Below are 16,410 nucleotides of genomic sequence, written 5' to 3' on the forward strand. Positions count from 1 at the left end.
TACACTCTTAACCACTGCACACCATAGAGCAGTGTTTCCCAACCTTGGGTCTCCAGCAATTTCTGGACTACAACTCCCATCATCCCTAGCTAGCAAGATAAGTGGTATGGGATGATGGGAATTGTAGTCCAAAAACAGCTAGAGACCCAAGGTTGGGAAACACTGCCATAGAGGACAGTGTGTGCAATCAAAGAGTTGCACCAACCGCAATGAAGAAGAACATGGCTGGGTCAGCGTCTTCTCCTAGTGCTCCTAGTTTTTCCATAGGATAAACGCCAACCTTGACTTCCTCCTGCATCCCTCCTCCTTTCTCCCAGAAAATAGCAGCAACACCTTCTGGGAGCCTTTAAATTTTGTGCATTTAGCAATCTTGCCTCCTTTGCCTTCCCAGTGGGCTCCATTGTGAAATTTGAGGGGCGATTTGGAATGCTGCAAACGATACTGGGATGCAGCTCCCGCAACACGCACTGGCTTTTCATTGATGCCCCCACCCCTGAAAAATGGCCCTTGTTGCTTATGCCATCAGGAAGAAGAGGGGCTCTCTTTTCCTTGCCCAGGCCCTGACGTGGTTCCATCTTGCTGTAGGTTCACTCCTCCAAGAACAACAGCATGAATGTGTTGGGCGGATTGCAAAGCATGATACGCGAGGGAGGCATCCGCTCCCTGTGGCGAGGCAACGGGATCAATGTGCTCAAGATCGCACCTGAGTCTGCCATCAAGTTCATGGCCTACGAACAGGTACGCCCTGGGCATGGGCACACAGCATTTTAATTCCTTTTTTTAAAAGTCCTTCATTACTCGAAAGAACAACAGTTTCCATGCAGCACAGTATTTTCCATTCCGAACTGCATGGAATTCCACCTTGGGCATGTCTTTATTGCAAAAACTCGCCCTAAAAGGATCACACTTCTTTTACTCAGCTGCATCGCCTTCACTCAGCCCAAAGTGCCTAAGGGGGGGGAGTTCACCAACACTATCTGTGGCTCGCAATCCATTGCTTATCATTGCAGATCAAGCGGGCAATTCGTGGGCAGCAGGAAACACTGAGGGTGCAGGAAAGATTCGTTGCTGGCTCGCTGGCTGGCGCCACAGCACAGACCATAATCTACCCTATGGAGGTAAGCTTTCTTTGGTAGTAGAGCTTGAGGGGCAAATTCTCATTCTTTTGCTGACTTCATCCATGATATCCACCCAAATGAATGTGAGAACCTAGCACTACAGTGGAAACTCAATTTTTGAACGTAATCCATCCTGGAAGAATGTTCGACTTCCGAATCATTCGAAAACCGAGGCGCAAAGGGCTGTTGGCAAATTCAACTGAGAAAATAAAAACACACACAGCGGAAGCCGCTCGACTTCCGAGGTGCGTTCGAAAACCTAAGCATTTACTTCTGGGTTTTCGATGTTTGGGTTCTGAAACTTTCGTCGTTCGAGAACCAATGTTCCACTGTACTGTTAACTAATACAGGCCTAGAAGAAGTATCCCCCTCTGCCCCCACCAAGCAGGACTCTGCCATGCAATTTCTCCCCAGTTGTCCCTACTAATCTGTGGACAGATACTATGAAGACATTTCGCCAGAAGGAACTTTAGTATTTAAGGGACAGGAAGGGCCTGATCATTTTCCCCCCCAGTATGGTGGGATTTTATTTAACAAAGTTTCATTTCAGATGTACTGGTCTCTTGCCCTGTACCTAGAGGAATATGGCTGTCGTGATTTCAGACTGGGGGCTGTTAATATTAGGGGGTGACGGATAAAGAAGGGATATTCATCATGCCTTAGTTCATCTGACTCCCCCTCCTTCTCCAGGTCCTAAAAACACGGCTGACCCTCCGCAAGACGGGTCAGTACTCAGGGGTGGCGGACTGTGCCAGGCAGGTCCTGCGGAAGGAAGGGATCCGTGCCTTTTACAAGGGCTACCTGCCAAACATGCTGGGCATCATTCCCTACGCTGGCATTGACCTGGCAGTTTACGAGGTGAGTGGCTGGGCATGGGGTTGGCACGAACAGCAAGGGAAGCTCAACCTCGCCTGCTACTGGCTACTCCTCCTCTGTGAGGAAGGATACTGACCTGGAAGCCTTTTCTCCCTGAGGCCCTTTTGAAAGACACTGCCACCATCCTTGCAGGAACCCTTTCTCTCCCGTGCCGTGTGGCAAAACGGCAATCTCGCCAGATTCCCAGGCTCGGCATGAAAGCTGCTTGCCTCCCCATCTGTGTTGGGCCCTGGGGTGCACCTGTGCCGGATTCCCAAGTTACCGACTCCCCCTCCCCTCTTCCTTTTGCGGCAGACGCTGAAGAACACCTGGCTGCAGAAGTACAGCAAGGACACAGCTGACCCGGGCGTTCTGGTGCTCTTGGGCTGTGGCACCGTCTCCAGCACCTGCGGCCAGATCGCCAGCTACCCATTAGCTCTGGTGCGGACCCGGATGCAAGCCCAAGGTGAGATTGTGGCATCATCCTGACTGCCTGGCCTCCAAGGAGGGCACTGAAGGTGGCTGTGACTGAGGCATAATGAGCAGGAGGCTGGACTAACTGCAAAGCCCCATTAACGATGGGGGGACATGAGGAGCGTGGGGAAGAAACTTTGAGGAGGGAAGAGACTGGAAGGGCTACGAAACAATGGCCTGTTAACATAATATCTCCTCATACTTGCAGGGTTTCAGGGCTGGCTATGAGTTTTCAGTTTAGACCAGCACCCCACCCCCACCCCCCGCAAGGCTTCACTCTGAGATATTGGGCTTAGCTAGACTCTGATCTCTGATCTCATCAGGCAGCACTAGGCTCTTTGGGCAGCTTCCAATTATAAATTATAAAATCACAGTAAAACATCAAACATGAAAGACATCCCAATACAGGGCTGCCTGCAGATGTCTTCTAAAAGTTGTATAGTAGTTTATCTGCTTGACACCTCATGCGACAGCATTCTGCAGGGATGAGAAGGCCCTCTGCCTGGTTCCTGTAACCTCACTTCCCACAGTGAGGGAACCTCCAGAAGGCCCTTGGAGCTGGACCTCAGTGTCTGGGCTGAACAATGGGGGTGGAGACACTCCTTCAGGTATACAGGGCCGTTTAGGGCAACAGTTTGAATTGTGGTCGAAAACTTACTGGGAGCCAGTGTAGGCCTTTCGGGACCGGTGTTATATGGTCCCGGAGGCTGCTCCCAGTCACCAGTCTAGCAGTCACATTCTGGATTAATTGTGGTTTCTGAGTCACCTTCAAAGGCAGACCCACGCAGAGCGCATTGCAGTAGTACAAGCGGGAGATCGACAGCATCAGAGGTGGCCATCATTGCGCACCTGCCGAGGCCCACACCCCTGTAGGGGGACCACTGCTGACAATGCCCCCCCACCCCAAGCCTCTATGCTGTTGCTCCATCTTCAGTAGCTGAGCATGCAAGCATTGACAAAAGCGAGGAGGCAGGGTAGAGGAAGGGAATTGTATCTGGCCAGCAGTGTGTGTTTGTGTGCGTCTGTCCCGTGGGGCCGCTTTGACATGTGGTCAGGTTGCTCACGTGTCAATCACCTGAAGTCGCCATTGCCTCAGGTGAAGAGTTTCCCATGAATTCAAGCTGGTTTGCAGATGAGAAATGTTTGCTTGCACAGAACCCCTTCACCTGTGAGCTCCCAAAGTGGGCTTGCTGTCTGCGATTGTTCCTGACGGCAAGCCCTGCCTTCAGCAGTGATCAGCTCTACCTGTGCGTTCCTTGTTGGGGACTCCCTAAGCACAGCTGATCCCACGAGGGCTTGCTGTTAGCACTGACAGCAAGCCCTGCATGGCAGGGAACAACCAGGAGCACATGTTGCTCCTTTGCAGCTACACCTTTTCCTGTCCCACACCTAATGTCCCATGATATGAGGTGTGGGGCAGGTGGCTTAGAGAACACAGCCTGATTCAACCCAGGGGGCAGAGGTTCTCAGGCCTGCAACACAGCACCATCGTTCACATGCCTTGCACTCACCCTCAGGGCAGTTTGGGATTTGGCCCAAAAGAAGAGGGCAGTGAAAGACGGTCAGTGAGGAGGAGTGGGGTCTCGATCCAGGGGAGGACATCTTGCCAAGGGCCTCTGAAACCTGGAGCCGGCACTGAAGTTGACAACTCTGCTCTGGATTGTTGGATAGGCCTCACCAAGATACATATAGAGCAGTCAAATACAACATTCCTAGAATGGACATGAAAGGGGATGTTTGCTCCAGCCAGTAGAAAACTTCCTGTTTCCTCCTGGGCTGGGGCAAACTTCCTCTGCATGTGACTAGAGGTGGGCATGACCTTACCTGTGCAGGTAACAAAAGCACTAGGCACACAGCCCCCCCTCTCTCTTTGACTCCATTCGTCAGAGAAGCAACAGCTATCCATATGGGATAGATTCCACATGTACATACTTTGTAACCTAAGTCTTCCTTCAGGGATCCATCTGTGAACTGAATGTGTGAGTAAACATCTTTTATACTTTTTACACAATATTGTGTCGTGTCTATTCTTTTTAAGGGGGAAGAAAAGGGGATTACCAGGAATCCTATACTGAGAAGCTTATACAAGCTTGCAACCAGCTAACCGCTGTGCACATTTAGAACGGGAATGCACTCTGCTAAGTAAAGGGACTTGCTAACGCAAGTTAGGAAGGATATTATTAAATAATATATCCTCTCCTGCGCCTCTGAACATTCCCACACAGAGGTTGGGTGGGCCCAAGCAGGGATGGGTTCCGTCCAATCACTGTTGAAGCAGGAACCTCCTTGGCCGGGTCTCACTGAACGTTCGCATTCCATTCCTATGCTGAAACAGCTATAACATTAATTGTAAGCTGGGGCCACTTACAGAAACAGAAGTGACCCTCTCCTGGAACTTTGTTGGGAGAAGCTTTCAAACATACGGCCCTGACCTCTCTGCTCCTTTCCCCTCTCTCTGCAGCAACCATTGAAGGTGGCCCGCAGCTGAGCATGCTGGGCCTCTTCAGACACATCCTCTCCAGAGAAGGGGTGCTGGGCCTCTACCGCGGCATTGCCCCCAACTTCATGAAGGTCATTCCTGCCGTCAGCATCAGCTATGTTGTGTATGAGAACATGAAGCAGGCCCTGGGGGTCACGTCCAGATGAAGCGGATGAAGCCTGCTCCCCCAAAGTGGCCAGGACCTGCCTCTCAAGAAGGACCGCTCCTCCCGACAGTGTGTCCTGAAGGCAGCAGTAGGTGGGGACGTACCTCCTCTGCTCTAGTGCTCTGTGGGGCAAGGAGTGGGCAGCTGGGCGGAGGAAGGCCAAAGAGTGCTGGAGTGAGCGGGCCCTTGTTCTCCTCATCCCCAGAAGAGCAGAGTTCTTCCTCAGCAAGGAGGACCAAGGAGGCATGTCCCACTTGCTTACAAAGGTGTCCCTCGTCCCCCCCCCCACCAGACGCCGGAGGATGGGAAGTGCCATGGCCCTTTTGAGGTAGATTTTCATAGGTCTCCCAAGTGCTGGAGTCTCTGGGGACGGCCACCTCAAACGGGCTTGCTTCTGAGTCAAGGCTACTCGCCAGGAGCCTGCTGCTCTCGCTGCATGTGTGTCGTCTTCTTCCCTGCCCCCACCCAGCATGTTTCCTGTTCTGCGTATTTCTGCCAGCCATACCACGATCCAGCAGGAAATCAACCCCATTGACGTTCATTGCCGGTGACGTGTGGCCAGATCTGGAATGAGCAGCTATCCTGTTAGCAAAATGGGGAAGGTACTCTTCACCCCACTTCACCCACGGTCTCTCAGCACAGGAGATGATGCATTCAGGGAGAATCTGTCATACACTGGAGGTGTTAGAAAATTCAGCAATTGCAACCAGGCGTTTTCCAAACCCTTTTGTTGACACCCCGGCATCTGGGGGTTTGAGGATACACGAGGACACGTTCTTACTCCACCCCAGATATCCGGCTGCAAAAACTGAACCACACTGATCCCTCTTCTATTCCTCTCTCTTCCACATCCTGTGGGGGCGCTGGAGCACCAAGAGGTTGCATTTCAGCCCAGCCCTGCTTTATCTTTACCTATGTGGAAAGTGTCTGTATATTTTGCACGTTGACTTGTTTTTAACTTATAAGACTGGTCTGCACTCTCTTCTCGACCTAGACATCGGGAGATGAACTGAAATGTCTTCCCAACCCCAATCTCTCCCTTTCCCCTCTGAGGTGGTGGACAATGGAGAAAGACATTTCAAGGGCTATTTGCTGTCGTCGTCAACACTCTTTACCTGAGGTCTCTGGATTTCTTGTGTGAACACATTTCTGCTTGCTGGGAGATGTTTGCGCTGGTCACATCAGCACTGTGGCTTAAGAAGTGACACACACATGCACACCCACACACCCCAACAGTAACCCTTGAATCCATGCTCCCTGGTTTCCATGGCCCTCTTCTGTCTTGCTTACCTCTACGTATTGGCAAGTTGTAATACAAAGGAGGTAGGAACTTATTTTTCCTCTCCCCACCCCCCCGTGGGATATTGCTTTGAAAGATGTAGAAGAGGCAGGACGGCAGGTAGAAAGATTGCCCAGGAATACCTTCCTCCCCACCCACCACCCAGTAGTCATAGTAATAAAAATAAAAACCTGTTTTCAAATGATTTCCCAGAGCACTATCTTCTAATGTGTACAGTTCTGGGGCATTAGGGTTCCAAGCCTAAAGCCTAATGTACAGTGGAACCAGAGTTGCACTGAAAACAATTAATGGGGGAAGAATCTGCGGCAAGAAAAGCTTTCATCTTTGTTTTTCATAGTCATTTCTGCTTCTGCTAATCACGGGCAAGAAGATATGAAGGGCACTAAATTCCTCCCACCACCAGTAGCAGCAGCTATATTCAGGAACCTCTCTGGCTCCCATGCTTTGCAACCAAAGGGCAGGACCAGGGAAGGACGCCAAATGTTAGGGACGGCACTTTTGTAACCACAAGAACACAACAGTAACCCACGTTCCCCCAGACCTTTAATGCAGTCGTACCTTGGATCTCAAATGCCTTGGCTCCAGAACAAATCGGCTCCCGAACGATCGATTGTTCCTTCCTGCAGCCAATCAGAAGCCGCACTTTAGTTTCTGAACGTTTTGGAAGTCAAACAGACTTCTGGAACAGATTCCATTCGGCTTCCAAGGTACGACTGTACTTGGGACACAGATGTGGATAGGGTGGTGGTGGTTGTTGTTTTAATGGGATACTTTTATGCTCAAAAAGGTGCACCTGTACTTTTCATGATCAGCTTCCAAGACAATAGGAAGTCAGCAGCGGCATCTACAGTAGGTTGAAGCTGCGGGACCTTAGACCCCAGATAAGCAGTAGCAATGTTGATGGCAGCAGCAAGGCTCTGCCCCATCACACATGCACAAAATGGACGCTTCGACAACCAAAGGTTTCGACTTATGAAGAGCGCCGCGGAATGGAGCACCTTCATAAGTCGAGGTACCACTGTAGTCATCTTCAAATAGCTAAAGGGCTGTCACATGGAAGCAAGCTTGTTTTCTGCTGCTCCAGAAGACAGGACCCTTACTAATGGATTCAAGTTACAAGAAAGGCGATTCCAACTAAACATGAGGACGAACTTTCTGATTGGAGGAGGCAATGCTATTTTTCTAGAAAAAGAGGTACCAGAACTCACCATGAATGCCTCCCTCCTTCTCTTAGAATGGCAATGGCACCCACCTGAGAGGTGCTAGAACTGAGTTCCGGTTGAAAAAAAGCCCTAGTAAGAGGTTTTCAACAGTGGAATGGACTACCTAGGAAGGTGGCAGACTTCATCAGAGATATGGGTGGCTATCTTTCAGGAATTCTTTAGTTGTTATTACTTCATTGAGGGTGGGTTCGATGAGATGACCTTTGCCTTTCTTCCAACTCTATGATTCTGTGTTGCCTGATGAGCATGGTGAACCTATTCCAAGTTAGATGGGGGTTATGATCCCTTTAAAGAGCTTTGAGGAAGGCATTAGTTCCACATTTGTAGCTTCTCTGATTCCAGCGAAGGAAAAGGTAGTTGCTGAGTATCAGCTCTCTCTTTCAGAGCATTTAACAGGAGACCTTACCTATAAGAAATGAAGAGCAATTATAAACGTATGCACCTGGCAGTATTCCTATCCGGTTGTGTTCCTGGGCTGACGGTACAAAAATCCAGAAGAGAAAGAAAGGTGGGGGCCCACTGTACAGAACTGAGGCAATGCTAGAGAGAGAGTTTAAGATTGTTTTCAGTGGAAACTTATGATTTAAGGTTAATGGCACTTTGATTTTAGTAGCAAAATGGGGAGAGCAGAGTCAAGAAACAGGCAAGACTTGGGAGCTTACAGGGATAAAGTGAAACTAAAAGTATTTCTTGAGCCTGGCTGGCAGCTCATACTTGGGGCAACTCGCCCCTCTCCTGCTCGCAACACTGGGGAGGACAGGTAAGGATTGCTCAGTTGCAGCCTTGAGGCCCCCACCCTCCCATCAACAAATTGGGAGAAAAGGCAGAGGCCGTTTCTGCTGCCCATTCCCATGTTATGCTCCTTCCTCTGCTAGCTATAGCAAGCGAAATCCCCAGGTGCGCTGCCCAGAAGGTGGGTGAATAAAAAACACTGGGGAGAAAATGGGTGGGGGATAAGCTGTCGCTGCCTCATCTCCTCTGTCAGCTGCACATTTAAAGGTGTTTTAGGAGAAATCTTTGAGATGTAGACTAGCAACCCTAGTGAGAGAGTTAATTTGGTATGTGACCTAAAGCATGGTTTAGATGTAAGTAAAAGTTCGGAGAATCTGACTGTGGGGCAAAGGACCTGTTTGCCTTCAGATCCCCTCCTGCCATTGAGTCTGCAAAACAGCTGTATATCCTGTTATCCAGCTGTGGCCCTGGGCTTCCTGCTGCATGACTGTTTGAGCATTGAGAAGATGTAAATAACAAATGATCCCTGACTAAAATGTTCTACAGAGAAACCAGCTACCTCTTGTTACTTTTTCCCAGAAAACAAGTGCGGGGGCTGGTTCCTAACATAGAATCCCTTTTTTAGGGACTGAGCAAAGTGGAAAGTCCTACCCACATCTTTTGCATTCATCTTGCACTTTCTTTATAAATCTTGCCTGAATCTGACTCCAGCAAGGCAACTTCCATACATCTGTTGCTGCTGCTTTGTGTTGGTATTTCAAAGGGAAAAAAGAACACACACTAATAAATTTTCTAAACTTTGCTTTATGTTTCTTGGCCTGCTTATTATGAAAATGGTTTCAGTGGCAGAGTACCAACATTTTAGGGCAGGAATCAACCATATCTATGTTGCCTTTGTACTAGGAGCTGCATTTTAATTCATTATTCTTAACTTCCTGACCCAAGAGAGACAGGAATTCTGTGCAAGGTTCACTAGTCCTCCTGGCTTGCAGTACAGTGTGGTTTATTGGAGTGAACATTTTGCCTCTGTTCCAGCTGTATAGTATTGTTACTCACTCACACCACCAAACTGCGAGAAGTTGCAGGGATCATGTTATAGTACAGCTGGGGAACCTGCAACATTCTTGACGTGCTTGGACTCCAGTTCCTGCAAGCCTTTGCCAGCATAGTCAATGGTCAGGGTTGATGAGAGTTGGATTTAACAACATCTGGAGGACCACGGGCTCACTATCCCTGCACTACAGTGTGGTTCCTTTGGAGGAAAGAGTACTGGATACTTAGGGTTCATCCACACCTCCAGTTCTCCATGCCTAGAAAGCAGTTTTCTGCTCATCCCTCATTTTCTAGGCATGGATCCAAGCGGTTTTGCCTTTTCCCTGCTGCTTTACCCCAGAAAAGCAGCTCTTTGGCACTGAATTGGAGCAAACACCGGTAGCAATCAATGGAGAAACCAATTGCAGTTTGTTTTGATTCAGTGCTGAAGATCATGTTTCCCTGGGGAAAAGTAGTGGGACAAGCAGAAGTGTGGATAAGTCCTCTGGGTGTCTTTGTAATATTCAATTTATGCAATTTGCAAGTAGTGCCTGGTGAAAGCAGGCAGCTGTGTGGCAGGGTCACAAAGCCTGCTGACTGTGCACCAGGTTCCCAAAGGGAGCCACAGCCTCCCAAGAATGCTTCTACTGCAGCTTAACCACAGCTCTCTGCCTCCAAAACTGAAAATACAGAATTTGGCTACAGCTGCCACTCCATATCTGTTATTCAGTTTGGTTTGGGGTGGTTTTTTTTTTTTGCCCCAGAGCATTCCCTGCGAAGACCCATTTTTTCGTGCTCAACCAGAGCAAACATCAATTTAGTGTTTTCACTGATTGCCATTTGCTCCGACTGAGCTTTAAAGGGCAGGCTTTCGCAGGGAAAGCTCCAGAGAGAGAGAAAAAAGGGAGGGGGGAGCACTTGGAGCTTTAATGCATGGACCGTGCCTGGCAATAGCAGAGGAAAGTTAAGTATAGATAAGCCCTTACTTCTGAGGTGTGTTACCATCACAAAGCAGGAGAGATTATTCAGTCACCAGGACAGGTGAACATTCTACCCACTGAGGACATATCTACTGATGATTTCTGAACATTAAGCATCTCTGCAAAATTCTAGAGTTGCAAAATGTATATTGTTCAATTTGAACAAATGACACTGGGGTGGCAACCTGTCATGGATGCTTTAGCTGAGATTCCTGCATTGCAGGAGGTTGGACTAGATCAGAGTTTTTCAACCTTTTTTGGGCAAAGGCACACTTGTTTCATGAAAAAAATCACGAGGCACACCACCATTACAAAATGTTTAAAAAATTAACTCTGTGCCTATATTGACTATATATAAAATAATTCTCTTGAATAGGAATCAAATAAACACAAAGAAAGTATTTTATAATTACTTTATTATGAAATAGTAAGTAAACAGAAATATGAAAAATTATAAAATACTTTATTCAGTGCGCAACCTGGGCCTGTTTGGCTGAACACAAAGCTGATATTCTGGCTGGAATCGAAGACAGACACACACGTAGCTCTTCGTCAACAGCTCTCAGTCTCTCTCTGTATTTAGTTTTTATAGCAATCATGCTTGAAAAGCTCATCTCACACAGTAAATGGGAGCAATGTCAAAATAGCTTTGTTTGCCAGAAGGGGGAACTCCTTGGCAGTATCCAACCAAAAACTGTCCAAAGGTAGATCAGCAAATCTTAGCTTGAAACCACGATTTTGTCTCAGTTCAGTTAGTTCCTCCTGCTCCTGTAAAGTCATGTCCTTTCCACCAACTGATGCTGAGCTATAAGGGTCCCTAACCCAGTCAAGGCATTCAGTGGAGACTGAAGAGAAATAAAATGACAACTTCTCCTCAAGAGTTTTTAAATGTTTAACTATTATCTCACACAGTGCAGCAGTGTGAACACCTTGCCATTGCTTGGTGAGTGTGAACATTTCAAGATTGCCACTTTCCACGTGTTGATGCCAGAGTTGCACCTTTGAACGGAATCCATTTATTTTATCTGTGCTTGTAAGCAGGTTTTCATTTCGGCCTTGCATTCGTGTGTTCAGTTCATTCAGATGATGAAATATATCTGCCAGGTATGCCAGCCTTGCACACCACTCATCACTTGCAAGCAGCTTTGCGCCGTAATCTGACCTCTCATTTGTCAGAAACACTTTAAGTTCCTCCCGCAGCTCATACACACGAACCAAGACCTTGCCACGCGACAACCACCGGACCTCCTCACACAAAGCTGCAAATATGCGACTTTTCACGGGTCGTGACTTTACAAAGTTTACCATGCGCACAACATCATCCAACACATGAACTAGGTCTGCTGGTAAAGTCTTGGCTACGAGGGCCTCACGGTGTAAAAAACAATGCGTAACAATCACATCTGGATTTCTTTCCTTCACTCTGCTTACAAAGCCTTTGGTGCGCCCGACCATGGCTACAGCTCCATCGGTGCAGACACTTGTGCAGTTTTCCCACTTAAGTCCTCCTTGTTCAAGGTATTCTGATGTGACCCGAAAAATTTCTTCTCCTGTTGTTTTTTCTGGCAATGCCTTGCAAAAAAAGAAGTTTTCTCTAATTGCATCACCATCAACAAAACGCACATTGGCCAAGAGTTGAGCATGTCCACTGATATCAGTAGACTCGTCAAGTTGCAATGCAAATTTCTCACTGATACGGATCTTTTCCATAACCACACTTTCGATGTCTGCAGACATGTCATTAATACGTCTGGAAATTGTGTTGTCTGAGAGAGGGACTTTGGCTATTTCCTTAGCTGCTTCAGGTCCGAGCATCTCCTCTACAATAGCTTTGCAGGCGGGAAGTATTAATGTCTCTGCCACAATGTGCGGCTCTTTTGACTTGGCTATAAGTTCAGCAACTTGATAGCTAGCTTTAAGAGCTCTTTCATTTACCTTTGTGGTTTTTCTCATGAAAGTTGCCTGTTTCTCCGTGTTTTCACGCAGGCGAACAAAATAGTCCGCATTCTTGTTTTAAAGCGAAGGGTGTTCCGTTTGGAGATGGCGTTTAAGTTTGCTTGGGACCATAGCACTGTTAGCTAGCTTTTCACCACACACCACGCACAGTGGAGTTGGTTTGTTTGCATCTCCGGTGAAAGTAAATCCAAATGAAATATAGCTTTCGCTATATTGCCTTGTGCCAGAGAATTTGCTTGAGCTAACCATCTTTGCTTTTTTTTTGATCCCCACTCATACTTGGCTCTCATCTGGCTCCAAATTTTGTTCAGAGTTCAGTTCTTTCCTTTTCAAAAACTTGTCCATCACTGCAGTATCTCACTGTCACTCAGTACTTACTGCGCTTGTCTCCTCCAGATAGCCGCAACTAAAAAAATAGGTTAAGCAGTTACTAAATCATATAATAAAGACATTATTAATTTCAAATATTTGTGTTGCCATGTCAAAGTCCCACAGAAAATATGATTATTACTACATACTTATTTACATACACAGGCTGCAGTGCTGTCCCCCTGAGAGCAACTCCCATTTAACTCAACAGGGCTTTCTTCTAGGTATACAGGTATAGGAGATAGGGCTGTGCTGTTAATCCACCTTTCACCCCTCAGGACCCCCCCCCCAAAGCCCTATTCTTATGAATATTTAAGTCTCACCATTACTATTTCAGTTCAATTCTTTTGTCAAAACCACAGGGTCATAACTCTATAGGAATGGAGTTATGGCCCTGTGGTTTTGACAAAAGAATTGAACTGAAATAGTAATGGTGAGACTTAAATATTCATAAGACTAGGGCTTTTGGGGGGGGTTATTATTTTGTGAAAACAACATGGTCAAAAAACATTCCTGTTCCTTTCTTCTTTCATTATTCCTTATTCCCATTGCTATTAGTCAATTACTTTATCAGTGATGGTGCCATAAAGGCATTCTTATTCCTTACTCCTATTCCTCAGTCCTATTTTTACTATATTCTGCCAATGACAACTTCCAACTCCAATAATCACCCCTACCACTCCAATAACACCCCTACCCATCACTACTGCTACCATTTTAAACAAAATTTCATTTTATTAGCCTACAAAAATGAACCAAATACGAAGAGCATAAACAAATACTGTTACAGAAAGGCTGAAAGCAGCACTTGCCACTGAATTCCTGCACGCGCACACACAAAAATACCTGCTTTCTCCCCCTAAACCTGGCTTACACGTATTCTTTTTATACTGTTCGTTAGGCTGTTTTTATATGTATTCTTTTGCAAAGGAGTCCACTTAATTTTGTTGCTACGGTCCAAATTTCCCCAACCCATTCAGACATTGTACGAGCTACACTTTCCCTCCACATCATTTTTCAGCTAGTACTGGCGCCGCCAGCAAGAGGAGCGAGAGTGAGAAAAGGAGCAGCAGCAGCACCCGCCGGCCGCCTCTTGCCGCCATCTTCTCGCGCGCGCCACCGCCGCCGGCCACCAGCCGTGGCCTACTCGTAGCGCCGAGCGTGAGGGCGGCGTCGGCGTCCGAGGCCGTGGTGGTGACTGTTCAGAGCTGCGCTCGCCCCGCGTTGTGACCCGGCCGGCTTCCTTCCCGGTGGGGCAGTGCCCCCTAATGGCAGCCGCCTTCTCGTCGCCTCGGCTTCCCTCCTCATAGAGTAGCCGCTCAAATTTTTTTGACTTTTTTTTAAAAAAAATCTTTCGAATTTTTCAATTTTTTCCACGGCACACCAGGCAACATCTCACGGCACACTAGTGTGCCGCGGAACAGTGGTTGAAAAACACTGGACTAGATGACACTTGGGGTCCCTTCCAACTCCACAACTCTATGGTTCTATGACTTCATAATTTGCATGAGCAACTGGCTAGAAATTGGCCGCGTCAACTACACAAGCAACCAGGCACTATCAGGGAGTTACACCTCTGTTTGCTCTTCAGGACTTAAGGGTTGACTGGGAAGAGGTGCAGCACTTTAGGGCCGTACTTCCCAAAGTGTGACACATGAACCCCCAGGGAGTATGCAAAGGCGTTTCAGAGGGTATATGGCAGAATTTTTAATGTTATTTTATCATAGTTTTTAAGTATTATTAAAACTACCCCCTATCTTCTGGGGTTTCACAGTGCATTATTTAGCATAACTTTCTTTCTGAAGAACTAGGACATTTCCACCCTACCTTTGGCACAAATAACCCAGCTATGCAGTTACAAGATGGACATCTGAACAACATCCACAGGCCGAGTGAACACTATTGAGGAGAACAGACCCATTTGTATGCAGCCAGGACATTCCTATGATAAACACCTTTAACCGTTCTTTAAAGAGCTTTTCACACACTAGGCAGTAGAAAAAGTTTGGTTCAATACACTGAAATATACAGTGCTTTCCCCCAAGGGGTACTCAAGGGTACGCAGTACTAGAACCTCATTTTTCTGTTGTTAAAAAATGTGACACTTACTGCAACAACTTTACAGTGAGTAAAGTTTACAGTGAGCACCTATTTTTCTAGAAAAAAAGCACTTTCATTCAGACAGTTTGCAAGCTCAAAACAAGTGTTTCTCCACCGAGTACAATCACAGAGTTTAGAAAGAGCAGGGAACTCTCTCTTTGCTGTGGTGTAAACCACTGAGCCTCTCCGGCTTGCCAATCGGAAGGTCAGCGTTTTGAATCCGGGCCACGGATTCAACGGGATGAGCTCCCATTGCTCTGCCCCAGCTCCTGCCAACCTAGCAGTTCGAAAGCACGCCAGTGCAAGTAGATAAATAGGCACTGCAGTGGTGGGAAGGTAAATGGCGCTTCCATGCGCTCTGTCCCATTGCGCCAGAAACGATTTAGTCATGCTGGCCACATGACCCGGAGAGCTTTCTGCGGACAAATGCTGGCTCCCTTGGCCTGAAAGCAAGATGTGTCGCCTTTGACTGTACTTAACCGTCCAGGGGTCCTTTACCTTTTACCTCATATTATTATGTATTTATTTATAACCCACCTTTTCCCTTGGCCAGAACTCAAGGCAGCTTACGGATAAAAATAAGAGCATCTAAAAACCGGGGTGGGGAGTGCAATAATTAAAAAGCAATTAACCATTAAGACCACATGCAATCTGTTTAATTCATGCAGGTAGTCACAGTAAAACTAGCGCGGCACCAGGCCTGTCATTAAAACCGGTCCGTACACAAAACCCTGCGGGAACAAGGCCTCCTTCACCTGCTGCTCGAAGGGAAGCAAGGAGGGGGGTCCAGTTTTCACTCCACTACGCAGGTCCAGGAACAGCTCTTGGACTTCAGCGTCTTCGACCAACGCACAGCATCTTCTGGGCAAGCCTGAAATCCGCCCGGCGCCTCCAGTCTGAGGGATGTCGGCCATTGTCCCGCCCCTTCCGGCAATCGCTGCTGTAATCGTTATGGCAACCCCAAGGGTAGGTTGAAGAGGCCAGCTAGCTCCGTTCCGCCTCATTGGTCCAGCCTCGCGTCGATCATGCTGTACTTCCGCCTTACTGCAGCTCTCCGACCAATCGGCTTCTAACTTCAAGGGGGCGGGAAAGAAGCAGAAGTGGGGGTTTTTCCGCCCCCCCCCGTGCGAGCGCTTTCCCCTCTGTCCTCGTGCAAGCGCCTACGTGAGAAATCTGGATTTTTGTCCCTGCTTATTTTTGGCTGGCCTCCGGCAACGCACACGTCGAGCGCGATTAATTTTTTTGCCGTTATAATTGTTACTATTAAAGGGCCGCTTAAGAAACGACCTAACCCCACGTTAGCCCCGCCCTTCCAGACTTCAACCTCTGAGGCAGAACCCGGTTGTCGCTTTGGTTGAAACCAGCGCATTCTGCCACATGACGTACTCTCCGTTTCTCCAATGGAGGGGCTTGAGTTTTAGCCACTTTGCCTCCCTGATTGGTCCAAGGACGCTTCTCACCCCGCCCCTGCCATTCTCTAAGAGGTCGCAAACCATATAGCACGCTCCTCCCCTCGCTAGCCACTCGAGGAGCACCCTGACACTCAAAGCTGCAGAGCCCGCCTTCTCTTAGGTTTTAATTGGCCGGGCGTTGAGGCCGCCTGTTTCCTTTTGTACCCACTGGCCG

The 16,410-nt window shown here is 47.8% G+C and overlaps 2 protein-coding genes across 2 annotated transcripts in view; one reads left to right on the forward strand and one right to left on the reverse strand.

Annotated features, from left to right (window-relative positions):
- SLC25A23 (solute carrier family 25 member 23) overlaps positions 1–9,149 on the forward strand; it is a 56,917-nt gene extending 47,768 nt beyond the window's left edge. Inside the window, exons 6-10 of the mRNA XM_035140814.2 lie at positions 586–738; positions 1,011–1,118; positions 1,809–1,976; positions 2,289–2,439; positions 4,909–9,149. Of these exons, the coding sequence (XP_034996705.1) occupies positions 586–738; positions 1,011–1,118; positions 1,809–1,976; positions 2,289–2,439; positions 4,909–5,093 (765 nt within the window). The 3' untranslated portion in view covers positions 5,094–9,149. The remainder of the gene's footprint in view (positions 1–585; positions 739–1,010; positions 1,119–1,808; positions 1,977–2,288; positions 2,440–4,908) is intronic.
- A 1,609-nt stretch (positions 9,150–10,758) lies between these two features.
- On the reverse strand, positions 10,759–16,096 carry LOC132591257 (zinc finger BED domain-containing protein 5-like). Its single transcript, XM_060268950.1, has 2 exons — positions 15,540–16,096; positions 10,759–12,721 (listed from the first exon to the last, which is right to left on the reverse strand). Exon 2 carries the CDS (start codon positions 12,310–12,312, stop codon positions 10,975–10,977), a length of 1,338 nt encoding a protein of 445 aa, XP_060124933.1. The 5' UTR covers positions 12,313–12,721; positions 15,540–16,096; the 3' UTR covers positions 10,759–10,974.
- Positions 16,097–16,410: the final 314 nt, after the last annotated feature.

Source organism: Zootoca vivipara, chromosome 16 (genome assembly GCF_963506605.1).
Source record: "Zootoca vivipara chromosome 16, rZooViv1.1, whole genome shotgun sequence".
NCBI lineage: Eukaryota > Metazoa > Chordata > Lepidosauria > Squamata > Lacertidae > Zootoca > Zootoca vivipara.

What these genes read in the sequence shown, in the direction of transcription:
- LOC132591257 (XM_060268950.1), bottom strand. Translation starts at nt 12,312, where the DNA reads ATGAGAAAAACCACAAAGGTAAATGAAAGAGCTCTTAAAGCTAGCTAT.